The 17,209-nt window shown below is 57.1% G+C and overlaps 1 protein-coding gene and 1 pseudogene across 1 annotated transcript; one reads left to right on the top strand and one right to left on the bottom strand.

The window, feature by feature from the left end:
* Positions 1-2,278: 2,278 nt before the first annotated feature.
* On the top strand, positions 2,279-2,507 carry LOC111144367 (annotated as a pseudogene).
* An 8,090-nt stretch (positions 2,508-10,597) lies between these two features.
* Positions 10,598-16,628, bottom strand: LOC111144326 (arrestin domain containing 2). The gene is made up of 8 exons (XM_022498573.1): positions 14,157-16,628; positions 13,997-14,063; positions 13,610-13,757; positions 12,994-13,096; positions 12,648-12,904; positions 12,363-12,525; positions 11,927-12,084; positions 10,598-11,688 (listed from the first exon to the last, which is right to left on the bottom strand). Exons 1-8 carry the CDS (start codon positions 14,428-14,430, stop codon positions 11,635-11,637), a joined length of 1,224 nt encoding a protein of 407 aa, XP_022354281.1. The 5' UTR covers positions 14,431-16,628; the 3' UTR covers positions 10,598-11,634.
* Positions 16,629-17,209: the final 581 nt, after the last annotated feature.

Here is a 17,209-nt window from a genome sequence, read left to right as displayed (position 1 = left end):
GGGCACAGCTCACATATAACAGAGTACAGTTGGATGAGTATTGACAAAGGGATACAATCCTGAAACAATCACTCTGGAAAGATTTCCATTACCTAGAAAGCTCTATCCCCTCCCCACCCCCTTGCAGCCAATCCCCTTCTCCAGGTATATGGTAAGTTATAAACACTGGGTGAACACATTTGCCCTTACCAACTGGAAACAGTGAGTTATAGATTCAGCAGGTGGGGAGATGGAGACTGCCTCTTGCCATGGTCCCCCGGCGTTGAGCCCAGAACAGGTCCAGGAGCCTGGGGTGAAGGTCTGCCTATGGATACTGGCAATTGGCCAAAGTCCCATTTCATAGCCAGTACTACTGAGGCCAGAGACAAATGGCCCAGACAAATGGTCCAGTGACCCAGATTCCAGCCCTGAAACCTGGGCCTTCTCACCTCAAAACTGAGGATAAAAAGGAAAGGTGGCTGTTGTTATAGACTGAATGTGTCTGCCCAATATTCATAAGTTGAAGCAGCCCTAAGCCCCAGTGTGATAGTGTTGGGGTGGGGGCTTTGGGAGGTCATTAGGTCATGAGGGGGAAACCCCCATGATAGGATTAGTGCCCTTAGAAGAAAAGACACAGGAGAGCTGGCTTCCTCTCCCTGCTTTCTGCTATGTGAGGACATCATGAGCAGGTGTGTGTCCATAAACCCAGAATCAGCCCTCAACAGACATCAGATCTGCCAGTACCTTGACCTTGGACTTGCCAGCCTTCAGAAGCATGAGAAGTCCATGTTTGCTGTTAACCCCATTCTATGATAGCTTGTCATAGCAGCCTGAACAAAGATTTGCTGCATCATGGTCCCCATGTGCCCTCAACCAGTAGCTTCGTCCTTCTGAATCTCGGTCTTCCGGTCTGTGAAATGGGGATATTTCTGGGACCAGCCTGCTGGGGGCTTTTGTGGCTATTAGAGGTAGCTCCAGCAAGGCTTGGCTGGAGATGTTAGGCAGCTATGATGACTGTGGTTGCTAATGTTTCCATCCCAGCCCTGGTTTTCAGTCCTGAGAGTTCCCAGCTGGGCATCCCAAAACTCTTCTCTTTGCCTTCTGACTCTACCCAGCAGCCTGTAGTCTCATATTCTTCCTGCTCTGTGTCCTGGGAGGTAGCCACGGCAATGGGGCAGAGGACGGTGCATTGGGGAAGCAGGTGGCTCAGGAAATTCCTGTGCAGAAGCGAGCTGACTGTTCATCTCACCTGCTGCCCACCCCTCCACCACTCTCCCCCGGCCCTTGCGCCAAGGTTGTGCTCAGACTTTTGTCCTTCCACCTGTGGGCTGTTGAGGGCACTACATCCTGCCTGAATTGCCAGGTGACCCCGGCCATCCTAAACTTAGCCTTGACTATCTGCTGAAGCCTGCAGAATGTCAAAGGGAGCTGGGGGTGGCATGAAGCCAGCCCCTGAAATCATTATGTTCCCTCTCACCCCAGGACCTTTGCACACACGGATCCCACTGCTTAGGATTCTCTATTCCTGCAAACCTCCTCCTCCAGGTCTCTGGCAAGTGTCACCTCCCCCGGAAAGCCCTCCTGGACCCTATTCAGGGGATCCTAGCACTGAGTATCTCCCTTTGGCAGGTCTTGCCCGACTTATAGTTTTGTATTTATGGTGATGACTGTATTAACATCCGTCTCCCTTGTTGATGGGAGCCCTGAGCAAGCAGCGGTTGGAGTACCAGGCATACAGCAATTATACAATAAAAAGTGATGGAATCGAGCAGTGACTTCAACAATTGTTTATTGAACATCGTCTTACATTTGATCAACAACTCCCCTGAGCCCTTCAAAGCACCCAGGTGCGGGGGACATCCTGTGAATGAACCCCCCTTCTTCCTGTGGCCCAGAACCTCTTGCTGACATCCTAGTGAAACTCTTGAATGGTGCCATTCTTGTCATCCAGGCCCTGTTCCCCAGAGACACATGATGCATTTATGAGCTCATCAACAGACCATACTTAGGCTCATCCCTGTGACGAGGTCCTGGCGAAGACAAGGACAGTGAACATCAACACTACGACGCATTGGACTCTTGCTCCATGCCTGGCCCGAGATTCCCCTCAGGACCTTCACAGCTTCCCTTCGGGAAGACGTCCTCACAGGAGAGGCAGATGTGACAAATAAACATCTCATTTTCTTGTTTGTTTGCTTTGTGGTTTTTAGTGTAAGTAAATCCCATACAATATTTGGGATATACTTATACTAAAAATGTATTGCTTGGTCTTTGTGCTTGCCGAGTAGACCCCATAAACAAAGCTCATCCTCCAGAGTTGAAAAAAATTATGGACAAGATATTATCATTGAAATTAAATGGTGGCAGGCATGCCCAAGGAATACTGTGGGAGTTTGATCCCTTTAGGAATCTTGTGACAGATGAATGTGTGGGGATGGCAACTAGTGAGTGGGCCACAGAACAATATTGGAACAGCAGTAATATGAGGAAATGACATCATCATGTGAGAAGCTTTGGAACAAATATAAAAAATGGGTGTGAGGGGTGCCTGGGTGGTTCAGTCGGTTAAGCATCTGCTTTTGGCTCAGGTCATGATCCCAGGGTTCAGGCCCCACATCAGGTTCCCCACTCAGCAGGGAGCCTACTTCTCCTTCTCCCTCTGCCCTTCCCCCTCCTCATGCTCTCTCTTTCTCTCAAATAAATAAAAGTGTACAAACAAAAACAAAAAACAATGGGTGTGTTGGGGCGCCTGGGTGGCTCAGTGGGTTAAGCCGCTGCCTTCAGCTCAGGTCATGATCTGGGAGTCCTGGGATCGAGCCCCGCATCGGGCTCTCTGCTCAGCAGGGAGCCTGCTTCCTCCTCTCTCTGCCTGCCTCTCTGCCTGCTTGTGATCTCTCTGTCAAATAAATAAATAAAATCTTTAAAAAACAAAACAAAACAAAACAAAACAAAAAAAAACAATGGGTGTGTTCACTGGAAGAAATCAACTGCTTCCACGTGCCCCTCTCCATAGCACCCATTTTGCTACAATATAAAAATCAGGTCATGTGAAGAAAAAAAAAGGGGGTGTTGCTGGTTGTCTGAAATTCAATGTTAACTGGGTATCTACCCTGTATTTTATCTGGTCACCCTGATCCATCGGCATGCCCATTTTACAGATAGGGAAGTGGAGCTCGTGATGTGCGCATGGTGGCACAGCCAGGAATAAGCAGAGAGAGAGGATGCAAGCCAGTCCCTGGGACCTGACACCTGCAGGGCTCAATTCCTGCCTCCGAGGAGCGGGTATGAGCCTGGGCGTCCTCGGTGAGCAAGAACCTCGCCTTGTCTGGGCCAAGAACTCTTTCCACATTCCCGCTCCCGGTGCCAGAGGCAGCCAAGCAAAAGGGGTCCCCAGGCCTAGGGCCCTCTGCAAACACCTGCAGAGGGGCCCGTCCCACCTGCCATCTGGACTCTGGCATCCGGAAGCTGGTGGTCAGCTGGGCCCCCTGTAAACAACCGGTCTCATGTCACTGTAAACAGCTGGTGTCTAGAGCTGTTGTCACAGTGCCCAAGTCTCAGTGTGACTGCCCTGTGACTCGATACTCTGCCACTGGCCCCTGTCACTTGATACTCGGTAAACAGTGTACTGAGAATGGGCAGCAGCACCCCGTTTGGTCAGTCTGCTGCTGAAGCCAGGGGCCGGATCCAACTTAACCCGGGTCCCGACACCTCGTGAGCCATCCTTGCTCGCTCTGTTCTAATACTCTGTAAACAGCGAGTCTTGATAGCTGTTATTTGTCAATGGTAAGACACTGTTGGTGTCTGAGCAGCTCTACTATGTCATAGCTGGCTGACCTGGAAGCACTTGGAGCAGAGTTCCAATATTTTGTAAACAGGGAGTCCTGATACTTAGTTGCCTGATGAGTTCCCCCTCCCGGGGTTGGCCAACGGCAGCTCTGGCCACATCCCAGAAGTGGCTTTTACGCTTTCAAATGGTGTTGGAAGCAGACCAAAAGAGGACTTCATGACACACGAAAACTATCTGAAATTCAAGTTCCGTGTTCACAAATAAAGTTTTATTGGGATGCGGCCACGCCCACTTATTTGTGTCTGTGTATGGCTGCTTTCAAGGGAGCCATCTGGCAGCTGAGAGACTGCATGCCCCACAAAGCCTCCAATATTTATTATCTGACTTTTTTTTTTAAAAGATTTTATTTATTTATTTTGACAGAGAGAGAGAGATCACAACTAGGCAGAGAGACAAGCAGAGAGAGAGGGAAGCAGGCTCCCTGCTGAGCAGAGAAGCTGATGTGGGGCTCCATCCCAGGACCCTGAGATCATGACCTGAGCTGAAGGCAGAGGCTTAACCCACTGAGCCACCTACGTGCCCCTATTATCTTTTTACAGAGAAAATTCATCAACTCCTGCTCTGAGCTCTGGGGCAGTCCCCGTTCTTCCAGGCACATGGCATACAGGAGGCCCCAGTTTGGCCCCATCTGGTCCCGCTGGCTGAGTGGAGCCCAGACCATCCCTGCCCCTCCGGTATTCCCCCACTAGATGTGAGCCAGGACAAAGGCTTTATGCATTGTCAGATCTGGCCGTTCTAGCCTTGAAGTCAGCCCTTTCCACTTTTTCGGTGACTCTAGGTAAGTGAGACACCGATTGGCCCCAGGTACAGGAGAATAAACTAAGGTTTACAGAGGGAGCCCACACAACCTAGGATGCAGAGGGAAGTGGTCAAAGCCGTCAGGACTCAAGAAAGGGCAGGGGAACAGCCAAGATGTGGGTGGGGTGACTCGCTCAAGGCCATTGTCCTGAGGCCTGAGAGATGGAGAGGAATGGAGGGCAGAGTAGCTTGGTTAGTGGGCATAGCAGGTGCAAAGGCCCTGAGGTAAGAACTACCTAACAGCCTTCAGGAAGAGCCAGGGGGTTAGAGGCCATTGAAGGAAGGGGCAGATGGAAGGAAAGGAGAGCACTATACATACCCCAGCACAAGCTAGCTCTTGCCAGCACTCACCAGTCCCCGCTACCAACAGACACCTATGCCCAACACCTAGGCCCAGACTCGCAAATGCACCAAGCGGCCCCTGTTTGCTCCCCGTACCGGCTGAGATGTGTCAGCTCACATTTGGGCACATGCAACACACATGCACGCGCCTCTGGCAACTCCACAGCCAAGGCTGACGTGCAAACACACACATGCGCACTGGGGGCTCCGTTTATCTCCAGGCTGTCTGCAAACCCACATGTGTGCGTGCACCCCCACCCCCCGCAAGCACAGCACACGTCATGAGGAGGCTCAGGAAACACTGCTGGGGGCTCCCTTGAGAGCCAGCTTCCTGTTTTCAAAGAGGCCAGGAACTGCTGAGGGAATGTTTTGGACAGACCCAGCCCCTCCTCCCTCGGCTCAGCACGCCCCATCCAGGCCCACAGACCTTTAATTGCTTCCGTGCCCAGTGCTGACCCGGTCGTACAACGAAGTCAGGTTCCAGATGACAAACCCAAGGATCAGAGAGGTGCGGCCACTATCCCAGGGTCACGCAGGAAGGAAGAGGTAATGCTGGGTGTCCAGACCCTGAACCCCTACCCCACCTCCCCCTGGAGCACCATGCCTGGGGTTGAGGGCTCACGGACGGGGAAAAGGAAAAGGCTCCCTCCTGCCTTGGACTGTGGTCCTGTTCCCGGGCTCCTGGGGCCATCCTCACCCAGCCCCAGGCTCTCCTGCCCTGTGAACCCAATTCTCCCATTCACTCCCCACCCATGTCTCTCATCCGTGTCCCCAAAGAAGGGCCACCTACACTACAAACATTAAAGAAACATCAGGTTCCAACAAAGCTGCCAGCAAAGACTTGGTCTCGCCCTTAAGCGGCTGATGGGGGTGCCTGGGAGCAGAGAATCCCACATATTACAGCTGCCCTCTCTGTGCTCCAGCCCCCCAGGGCCGCCGGAATGGCTGAGGACACACCTGGCCCTCTCTGGCCTGCTGTGGTGGCACAGGCTATTCCCTCTGCTTGGAATGCCCTTCTCTAGCTCCCTGGCGAACTCCTCTTCATCCATTAAAGCCCCAACTCCAGGCTCCTCTCCTCCTGGAAGCCCTCCCAGGGCTCTCCTGCCCTCACCCTACCCTCAGGCTCTACCTCACTCCACAGGGCTAGGGGTGTTTGTGGATTTCATCACAATGACCTGGGGACTCTCTGTTCTGCCCCTCCTTAAGGTAGCAAAGATGGCACCCATTCTCACCTTCAGAAGCCCCCAAACTCCTAGGGTGATTTGCCCACTCAGAGTCACTATTCCTGAACCAATCCCTGAGTCTGTGGTCACAAAAGGCTCTAACTGGCCAGACCTGGTCACCTGTCCACATCTGGAGCAAGGAAGGGGACCTGGCTCCTTTTGCCAGAAGGCAGGCGGGGAGAACAGCTACAAAACCGCAGAAACTTTTGACCAAGGACTAAGGGGTCCTCTGCCTGCCCCATCCTGGCTGGAGGGTCTTGGGCAAGTCACCTGTTCTCTGTGCCTCAGTTTCCCCACCTGTGAATCGGGCTCAGCAGAGGGGAGGTATTGGAGCACTGCGGACCCACTGAGGCATGCCCCATCCGTCCCCTCCCCAATCCTGCTCAGCAGGCCCTGTTTACCGTCCCCGCCCCCCATTCTTTTATTGTTCTCTGTGAGTCCCCCAACTCTCCCTTCCACCCCCCCCCCCCCCCCCCCACCCCCGCAAAGGGTCTCCCAGCTATGCAGGCCCGGATGAACACTGGCTGAGTCACTTCTTCCTCCTGGGCCCCTTGCCCGGCCTGTGCTTTCTGGGGACTTTCTGGCCTTGACCATCAGAAATGAGGTGGGGGAAGCGAGGGCAGAGGCACGCCTATGGACAAGCCTGTGCACACCCTGGCGTGGGTTCAAAGTCCCCATCCTGCACCCACGTGTGAGATGGAGGGCGTCTTGCCTGCTTCCTGGCAGAGCTGGGGGACTCCACACATGAACAGCCTGCATGCCCTCCCCCTCGAGCCGTGGGCGCCCAGTGTCAGTACTGTTGCACCTGCTTTATGTGTGTGTGCATACATGTGCACGCGGGTCCGTGCTCATCGAGGTCCAGGCTGTGTGCCCCCGAGTCCGTGGGCCTATCTCTGTGTTTCCTGTGTATGCATGCATTTCTGTGCATGCGTGTGTGTATGTGTGTGTGTGTGCCCAGCCCCAGACAGAGAGACCCAGCCCCTCACTGGAAAAGGTGTATCTAGGTGGGGGAACTCCCTGGGAAGAGATGGGAGGGCTGGGAGATGGCTGGTGTGTTGGGAGTGCAGGGGACAGCAGCAGGAGGTGTGTGCAGGTTTGGGAGGGGGTTGGTCAGTCAGCTGAAGGGATGGAAGCTGTGTGTGGGAGCCTGGGGGCTAAGGTAGATCTGAGCTTTGGGGGTGAAATGGCATGAACTCTAAAATATTCACTGAGCACCTAGTGCACGCCCAAGGCTGAGGATAGAGCAGGGCAATGGGGTGACTGACACCACACCAACAAACAAGTAAATATAGAACTCTGAGGAAGGGGAAAGACCAGGAAGCAAAAGGCATCAGGACAGAAGTAGGGGAACTGCAGCGTGTTTTGGCCCAGAGACACAGAGGACGTCCTGAAGAGGTGATGTGTGATCTGAAGGCTGCCGGGGAGAAGGTCCTGGGCACAGCTGAGGAGAGGGAGCTCCAGGTAGAAGGCAGAGCATGTGCAGAGCCCTGGAGGTAGGGATGAGCTGACAGAGGGGCCCCATTCAGGAAGATCTAAGCCCAAAGTAGGGAGGAGAGGCAGCAAGGGGGCAGCACTGGTGGGGAGCAAGGCCACCAGGACGGGCTGTCCTGTAACCGGAGCCTGACAGGAACCCTCCACTCCCACCCCCAGTGCTCCCTGCTCGGGACAGAATGTGCTGGGAGGAGAGGCCAGCGGCTATGCCTGGTGGCTGGATCCGGGCAGCTGGAAGATTCCTGAACAGCAGCCCAGCTGGGCCCCCTGCCAGTGAGAGCGGGAAAACAAGCGGAGGGTGCCCTGCCTGCCTGTCACCCTGTGGCCCAGGGGCCGGGCCAGGCCAGGGGAGGAGACAGAGTTGCTGAAGGTGTCAGAGACTGAGAGAGCCTGAGAGATAACCAAGGAGATGGTGAGGGAGAGACAGAGACAAAGAAATAATGAGAGAGAGATGCAGAGATGGTGAATCAGAGACAGAGACAATGAGAGACAGAGATGGCAAGCAAAAGGGACAGTGCAAAAAAACACATGGAGAGGCAGAGCAAGAGGGGGCGGTGATAAGGAGGGTGAGTCAGAGAAGAGACCTGGTATTTCACTCTCCGAATGAGTGACAAGTTCTGATTCTAGGTGGTCCTAGGAACAATGTAAGGTGGTAATACCCACATCCCCATCGTAATCTTGGTCCACACTACGGGGGGCGGGGAGTCTCCTTCAATCAACAACCCCCTTCATGCCTCTCATGCCTGCTGGGTGCTGGGGCCAGAGACACAGCCCTCTCTAACCCTGCCCTCAAAGCTTCAGACAAACAAGTGAATATCTAAATAAAAAATTCCAGAGAGCGATGAGGGCTATGAAGACTATAGGACAGGGGGATGGGAGAGGGAGTAGCGGGGAGTGGCACCTTTAGCCAGGAGGTTGGGCTGTTTCCTGAAAAGATGAGGCTAGGAGACAGAGAGGAGCCAGTCCTAGAGAAAAGCCTTTCAGCAGAGGGAACCACATGTACAAAGGTCCTGAGGTAGGAGCCAGCTTGGAGTATCTGAGTGGCAGTCAGGGATCCTGACTACCACTCAGGGGAAGCTGGAAGGAGAGGTGGGTAAGAGGTGGTGAGAGATCTTAGGGGCTTGAGAGGGATAGGATTTTATTTTAGGAGAAGAGTATTTGACCAACCTCTTCGATACCCTATGGGCCTCACTCTGTGTTCAGGGAGTTCCTTGAATCCTGGATGACCCAAGCCTGCTCCATTCTGGTTTTCATTTATCTGAACCATATAATCCACTTCTTCTAGAGATCAGGTTCCAGACAGTTGCAGATGCAGGAGTCCTGGGGACACAAGGTGGCTTGTCTGACCAAGCCTGCTGGGGAGAAACTTTTCTTATGTACCCCCATCTGCAGTTGTAATAGGATGTCTTAGACTCTTCTCGGTTTGGGAACATGGACCCGGAAGCTGGGGTGTTGTGTCCTGCACACCCACGGTGACAGGGAACCTGCCCCTTCCCGAGGCTGCTATGTTGGGGGTTTGGGGTGACTGTGCCATGTGGGTCCATCTCCCCTGTGCTGGGCCCAGAGGAACCCCCAGTCTAACAAGCTCTGAACTAGATGCCAGGGCAGATGCTGCCGGACAGGGAGGGCTGGGTAAACCCCAGGACCAGAAGCAGGTGGAAATCAGGACTCAAATTCAGACCAGGGATGGGAGGCATTTGAGGCGGTGGCAGAGAGGTGCCCGGAGTCCCAGATGAGGAAACCGGCTCAGAAGCAAGTGACTTGCCCGTGGTCACTCAGAGAGCTAAGCCTGAACCTATACCTGCCAGTGTCCAACCTTGGGGTCCCCCCATCCTCATCCCTGTGCCTCAGCTCTGCCAATGGTCATCCCAGACCGCCACTTAATTTTCACTGCCTTGGACAAACTGTGAGCCCAGTTAGAGCCATTAGATGGGCTTCTAACTTGGCCCCGCCCCAAGGAGGGTGGGGCCTCAGGTCTGGGGCGGGGCCTCAGGTCTGGGGCGGGGCCTCAAGTCTGGGGCGGGGCCGAGGGCCCCTACCCGGCAGGGAGCGCCCTGATCTGTGAGGTGTGCGTGTTCTGAGTGGCGACACCAGAGCCTGCACGAGTCATCTCACTCTGTTGGACTCCCTTTCCCTACTTTCATCTCCAGAAGACGCGACCTCCGTGTCGCCAGGGCTGCCTGGAAGCCCAGTGTGTCTTCAAACGAATCCTTGGACACCCATGTCCCCCGCAGCCCTATTCACATTCACCAAAAGGTGGTAATGACCCAAATGCCTATCAAGGGGGTGAAGGGACAATCAGAGTGGGAGTCCGTCCACACAACTGAATATTATTTGGCCATAAAAAGGAATGAAACATTGGATGAAGCTTTCAGTTGAGTAGAAAGCCAGACACAAATGAGGCCACAGGGAGCATGATCCCACGTACAGGAAATGTCCAGAACAGGCAAATCCACAGATCAGTGGGTACCAGGAGTGAGGGGGGTGGGGTGGGCAGGGACTGCGCCTGGGGATGGGCCATCCCCTGGGGTGATGGGAATGTCCTGGAGCTACATGGAGGGGACAGGTGGCTGACAATGTCAACGCACAAAGTGCCACCAAACGGCACACTTTCACATGGCTTATTTCACGGTATACGAACTGTCTTGAAAACAAAAGCCTTCCCCCATTCACACTCCCAGCCTCTGTGACTACACCAGGGAAGGGGAACGGGGTCCGGCTCCAACCTGAGCTCAGCCTTCCTATGTGTCCCGGGGCCTCAGTTTCTCCTTCTGGACAATGGGCCCTCCCAAACCCCTCTCCCTTAGCCTGGCATTCAATCCCGGAGATTCTGACCCAGGGTGGAAGCCAAAGCCACTTGGTTTCATCTTTGGCAGCTGTAGGAAATAAGGCAAGAAGCGTACTCTCTTTCCCCACACTTTTATTTAAAAAAAAAAAACACCCAAAAAAACCCAACTATAAAAAAGGGAACAATTTAAGGCTTATCAGAAATGTTGAGTCCCAGGCGGGGGCCCTGCCCCAGCCAGGGCTGAGAATCTGCAATCCGGGGGTAGGGGGTTGGTCCAGCTGTCCCCCTCATACTTTGTCCCTCCCTCCCTCCAGGAGGTCTCTCCCAGAGCTGCACTGGGCCTGCTGTTACCCCAGGTTGACCTCTGTCCCCAGGGCCCGGCTGAATGTTCTGAACCAGGTTTCCCGGGGTCATACAATATGCAGACGAGGTCTCACATCCTGGAGTACTTGGAGGAGTCCCCAGGCAGTCCCGGCCTGGGCCAGCAATCTCTCTCTGGCTTTCAAAGGCTGGAGCCAGTGTCCCTGCCCCACCTAGGTCCCACATTGCTTCAACGACATGCATCCCCGAATGCCCTGTTTCTGGGCCCTCTCGCCTGCCGGACCTTGCCATGTGGCCTCAACTGAGGCACTCGCCCTCTAAGCCCCAAAGGGGGTGATCTCCAAACATCACTCAGCTCTGACCTTCTCCGACTTCTTCTTCCTCTTTGCCTGTCTGCCTGCTGAGCGGTTGTATGTATGCCAAAGCCTCAGCCAGAAGGCCCTTTGCTCCAGGAAGCCTTCTCTGCTCCCTTCAGGACTCTCCCAGCCATGGGTCTCTTCCTCTGGTCCCACGAGACTGGAAGTATTTATGTCTGGCTATAGCTCTCCCAGACTAGAGGATCCTGGGGGACCTGAGCCCTATCCACGGGCCGGTGTGGACCGACAGGATCCGTCGACGGGCACTCAATGCCTCACGAGGACTGGTCCGGACACATCAGACTCCTGCCCAGCTCTTCCTCTGTCCTGCGTGATGTCAGAAAGCCGTGCCCGTTCTGAGGCTCAGAGTCCCCAACTTCAACGCAGTCAGCTGAAGCTGGTTGGTCAGCTCTTGACACAGCATTGCCCACGTCCACGGTGGCCAGAAGCGCGTGTGCGACCTCATCCCTCGAGGTCTCCCCTCGCTGTTCAGCAGGTCATGCAGCGTGGCCTCATGGCCTCTGAGGGGGGGTTTGGGTCCTCCTGAGAGAAATAGTCCCATCCAGTCTCAGAAGGGCACCGGAGGCTCAGAAACACCCCTCTACCGCCCTGATCTCCAGCTCCCCAACTCCCACACTCAGCCGGTGGCCAGGGGAGGGCAACGTGCAGAGCAGACTGGGGTGCAAGGTGGCCTCAGGCCCCAAACTCATCCGAGTCCCACTCCCACCTATGCTCCCAGGGCCTGGAAAGGGACGGGGGCTTCTTGGACCCCCACACTCACCTCGGAGTACAGGGGTGGCGGGCGGAAGCGGAATTCCTGGATGTAGGCGAAGAAGGGGCCTTCGAGGCTCAGGTTGGTGTCCTGCAGTGGCGGAAAGGGGCTCTGCCCCGCGGCCGCCACCTCCCTGTCAGACACCACCTCTGAGTACTCGGGAGGGGCTGCAAGTAAGACAGACGGGGTTGGGTGAGGCTGGTGGAGGAGGGGAGCCCCGGAATCGGGGACCATGGCCAGGAACTGGCTTGGGCCAATTCTGGGGCTGGTGGGCTGTGGGTCCCCAGGCTGAGATTCTGGGGAGACCTGTGGCCACCAACATGATCACTACTGTGCCCTTTAACAGGTAGGGCCGCTGAGGCTGGGGGAGGGAGAGCCCACCTAGCAGCCACCTTTCTGCCCACCCAGCTCCCCTGCAGCAGGATGGGGGCGGGGAGGGGCTCACCCTCAGGGCGCTCTGGCAGGGCTCCCAGCCCCCAGTCCAGCAGGAAGCTGGCATGGCTGCCCACGCTGGATGAGCGGCTCCCAAAAGGGTGCAGGGGGATGGTGCCGATGACCAGTGGTAGCTCCAGGAGCAACTTGGATGTGCCGGGGATGTCCACGCAGACCTGGGGAGGTGGGGAACAAGCCATGCGGGAGGGCACCCGGACAGCCTTGGGGGAACTCTGGTCTGGGGGACCGGGTGGATTCAGCCACCCCTTGCCCTCCTCGGACCAATGGGACACTCTACCTTGAGGGAGTAGTCTACGTGCAGGACCCGGCAGTGCAAGATGGAAGGACCCACAGGGGGGATACGCAGCGCCCGGCCCTGCCACAGCGCCCGCCGCCCAGGGCCCACAGGCTCGCCCACGAGACTGGCCACCACTGCTCGTTTCTGCTTGTGGGCGCCCCGAGCCATGAAGGTCTGCGTCTGGACCACGGCTGCCCGAGGAAGCACGGGGCGTGTGGACCCATTGTCGATCTCCGCGAAAACTGGGATGACCTCGCCTGTGGTGGGGTGCAAAGGGGACATCAGACTCCCTGTCTGCAGCCCTGAGGTCGGCCCTCTTCCCCATCTCACCCTGCCTGCCTGGTACCTGGGGTGTAACCCTTTCGGTCGATCTTGGCAGAGAGGGAGACGAGACCACGGCTGCTGTACCAGGATCGGGCGACCTTCTCTAGAGCTCCGGCCTGAGGGGCCTGGCGGGTTGGAGGAAAGGGAAAGGAACAGGTCACTTTGTGCAAGCCATTCCCAGCTGAGGGAGGATTTGGGGGCAGAGTTTCTGGTTTTCTCTTAACAACCAAATACCGTCTGGACAAATAAATCCACAGATGAAACCCATCTTATAAAGTTGAAGATGAAGGGAACAAGCTAATTACTTAGCATGTAATTAGTCCTCAGAAAGCCATTATTATCACAAGCCCTGGCTGTCCCCTATTTCATAGATGAGGCCTTTGAGGCTCAGAGAGAGTAAGACACTTGCCCAGAGCCACACAGCAAACTGGCACAGGTGGGATCTGCACCCAGCTCCACTGGACTCCAAAAGCATTCCCGTGCCTGCCTCCCTTCCTGCCAGGGCCCAGCTGTGATTCCCACTTTGTGCAGGAAGCGAAGGGGTGAGGAGCCAACTGGGGTCACCCAGCTACCAGCCCGCCCCCCTCCTCCACCTGCAAAGGTCTCTCAACCTATCTCCCCTGGGAGCAGCCACTCACCAGCAGGGCGGGTGTGTTGATGTCCACGGGCTCAATGACCGTAAATACCTTCCTTGCCCGGCGGGCAGGGACCCAGGGACGGTGCAAGGTGGCCTTGACGCAATACCGGACACTGCCATGCTTACCCTCGAATGACGTCACCAGCGTCCTGCAGGGTGGAAGGAAGGTACTTCAAGGGGCAGAAAAACAGACACCCAGGTTGGGGGGGGGTGGTCCCAGAGACTTAGGAGAGCGAGAGATAGAGACACTGAGGACCCCCTCCCCCGGGGAATGGCAGTCTTGGGGTCCAGAGGGTCCCCAGAAACCGAGCAATGAAGACCTAAACCTGAAAGGTCCTGCAGGCTGAGGGATTCCCCGACAATCCCGTGCCCCACTCCCCGGACTTACGGAGGCAGCTGGAAGCTGAATGGAAACTCGTGGCGCCCAGGAGGCAGCGTCGTGGTTTCTCCTGTGTCTGCAGGTAGGAGCAAGAGGGGGAGGCTCAGCGGCAGCTCCAAGTTCCAGGAGCGCGCAGCACGTGTGCCGCGTCGGGGTAGCCGGCCCGTACCTGGCGCAAGCAGCGTGGCACGGTGACTCACGACCTCCACGAGCTCGCTGTAGCTCTGCGTGTACGCGGTGCTCGAGCCCGCGCTGCGCGACTCGGTCCAGTGCACGTGGGCGCGGCCTCGCGCGCGCAGCTTCAAGGCGCCCACGCGCGCCGGGCCCGCCAGCTCCAGCAGCACCCGGCCGGCGACGGCCTGGCCGCCGCTGAAAACCGGCTCGGCGCCGCCGCTCGCGCCATCCAGCTGCACCACGAAAGCCTTCACCTTGTCGAACAGCATCGCGCCTGGGATGCGAACCCGCGACGCACAGACCCTGGCCTCGAACCCGCGACGCGGTGGCGCGAGGCGTGGAGGATACAGTCTCAGAACGCGAACCTGCCCGGGGTGCGCAGGCGCACTCCGGACCAGGTCAGAAATTCCTGCGCGGCCAGCGCCGGCGCTGCCTTTATACGGCGGGAGGGGTGGGGCGCGACGCGGGCCCCACCCCCAGAAAGGAATACGCCAATGGCGCGGCGAGGGGCGTGGCTCCGCCCAGGCGTGAAACAAAACAACAAACTCTGCATCTGCCCTCTACCCTCGTTGACCCTAGCGTGAGACTGAAGCATCGCGGACCAGAGCCGGTCTCTCGCGGACCTCGGGGATAAAGAGGGGGAAACAGGGCCGGGAGCGGGCCCCAGGCCCAGCAAGAGCATGGGGCCACTAGGTTTAATCATCAACTGGCCACAGCTTGCAGATCTGACTCAAGGCATGTCCAGCTCCGAGCGGGAAGGCTGCGGAATGGCCTGGCTCCAATCGGGGCCGGAGAGCCTCGGACTAGACTGAGCGTCAATTCCCCACTCTGAGCGATGCGGGAAGGAGGAGGAAGTGGGTAGGGCCTCCCTCTGCTTGGGCACCTGCTGCCCCCTCTTGTGATTCGAATCCCGCTCAGCTGGATGACCCCGGGCTAGTGACAACCTCTTGAGCCTGTTTCCACGTTTGTCGTTTGTAGAGCTGGAAGAAAATCGGCCCGACCTCAGAGTATTGTGCATGAATCACGGTGTAGCCCCTGCTTGGACACCCTCCGCCTCCAGAGAGCCTTGCTCCCAGGTCTCTGGCCCATTCCCCACATATCGCCACTCGGTCACGGCTTAGCGTTTCTGCCCAAGCTGTTCCCATCACCCGATGTTCACGTCGCAACTTGCGGCCCCCCCAAACTCCTACACGCCCGGTAGGCGCAGCCCTTGGGCCCTCTCCTGGCACCCCCACCCTGCCCCAATCCCTTCACAGATAGAGCCAAGTGGAGGGGACTTCCCATGAACCCCAGGAGCCACCCACGAAACGGTATGACTGTTGTCTGGGCCTCAGTGTACTCAGACAAGAACCTCAAAGAGCATTTCTGAGGGAAGGGTTTCCTGGTCGCGCTCTGCAGGGCGCCTGCGCCCTCTGGTGGCAGCGAGATGCTCAGCCGCTCGAACCCACCCCTTACCCCCGAGGTCACCTTTGTGGAGTCTGACCTCCTGAGGCCTCGGAACCCCCAGTGGGGGGGGGGGTCATAATCGGACATGGTGCCCTGCAGTCAGAGTGACCACAGAGGCATTGGGTCAGAGCCGTACCTAAGGGAGGGGCAGAGGCTGTAGACACAACCATCAGCCTGGGGGGCTGCATGGAGGAGGGAACTCTGGGATTGAAATGAAAGTCTAGTACCTTCTTCCAGGGCCAAGTGAAGCCCTGGAGGCTGTAAGCCCAGGAGAAGGTGCAGGATGTGGTGAGTCCTTTTCACAGATGGGTCCCCAGGGCCCAAAGAGGAGCAGGGCCTCACCCGACGTTATGTGGCGGTTCTGCAAGCTTCACCCCAGTGTCTTAATGAAGCAGCTGGTTGAGTGGCACCAGGGGTGTGACCAATTTCCCTTAAGTCTCAGGGGAAAGGAAGTGCCTCTGGGGCCTCTTCCTGTCCCGTCCTAGGGCCCTCTAGGCCTGGGTTTCCACAGCTAGTAGGGACAGTCCCCACATCTGCGGCTGTTGGGCTAAGGCTGAAAGGCTGTGGGCAAAGGATCTACTGTGTACAGCTCTGCCTCTGCCCATTTTACAGAAGAGTATAGTGAGGTCTGGCTTAGCTGAGAGGGTGGCAACATCCTCCTCCAGCAAACACAGCTCAGTGCCGAGGCACAGACTCACCCCTGGCCTGCTTCTGACCCCGATGTGTGCCCTGAGTGGGAGGGACTGAAGTTTAGAGCTGGGAGACATCTGGGAGTCCTCTCAGCCTGATCTGACCCCATCCCAGGTCTCTTGCCTCTTGGGAATGCAAACCTGCCTGCAAACACCACCCGAACTCCCCAACCAGGTGTGAACTCATCCCTGCAAGCCCTAGGGGTAAACGGAGGGAGGAAGCACTGGTAGAACGTGAGATGGGGGTCGTCTTTGGGAAATAAGTGACCCCAAGTCTGGAGATAAAGGGGATCCTAGGGTCCAGAGAGGAGGATGTCCTGACTCTACCCAGGGGTTCTCCAGACTCTGGTGGGGGGGGGGGGGGGGGGGGTGGGGTCCAGCCGCATAGTCTTTACGCGGAGGGCTTCCCGGCTTTGGAAAGGGGGGGTGATGCTTAGACCCTGAGAGGGGATCCTGAGAAAGAGGGTTGGGGGAGGAGGTAAGTGGGTGTGTCCTGGCCAGAGGGTCCAGACCCTGGGGAGGAGGTCTCCACTTCTTAAGACGGGTCACCCGACCACACAACCTCTAAGTCGAAACTCTCCGGGCACTGGAGAAGAGCGCCCAGACTGGGGAGAGGGGCCCCGGGGGATCCCGGTTGGGGAGTGCGGAGCGAGCGGCTCACCTCGGAGCAGCAGCTGCCGCCGCCGCAAGTACGTCTCGGCAGCCGCGTAGTCGCTGGACACCGCGTTGACGCCCACGCTTCGGCCCTCGAGCCAGTGCGTTGTCGCCCCGCCGCGTGCGGACACCTCGAGCGCTCTCACCCGCAGCGGCGCCTCCGCCTCCAGCAGTACCCGGCCGCACAGCCGCTCCCCGCCGCGGTACGCGCCGCCGGGGCCCCGGGCTAGCTCCAGCACGAAGCTGCGTACGCCCCCCC

This window comes from Enhydra lutris, unplaced genomic scaffold (genome assembly GCF_002288905.1).
Source record: "Enhydra lutris kenyoni isolate GAN:26980312 unplaced genomic scaffold, ASM228890v2 scaffoldscaffold10, whole genome shotgun sequence".
Lineage (NCBI taxonomy): Eukaryota > Metazoa > Chordata > Mammalia > Carnivora > Mustelidae > Enhydra > Enhydra lutris.
The sequence above is the reverse complement of the archived record's forward strand: the minus strand, read 5'-3'. Positions and strand labels throughout refer to the sequence as shown.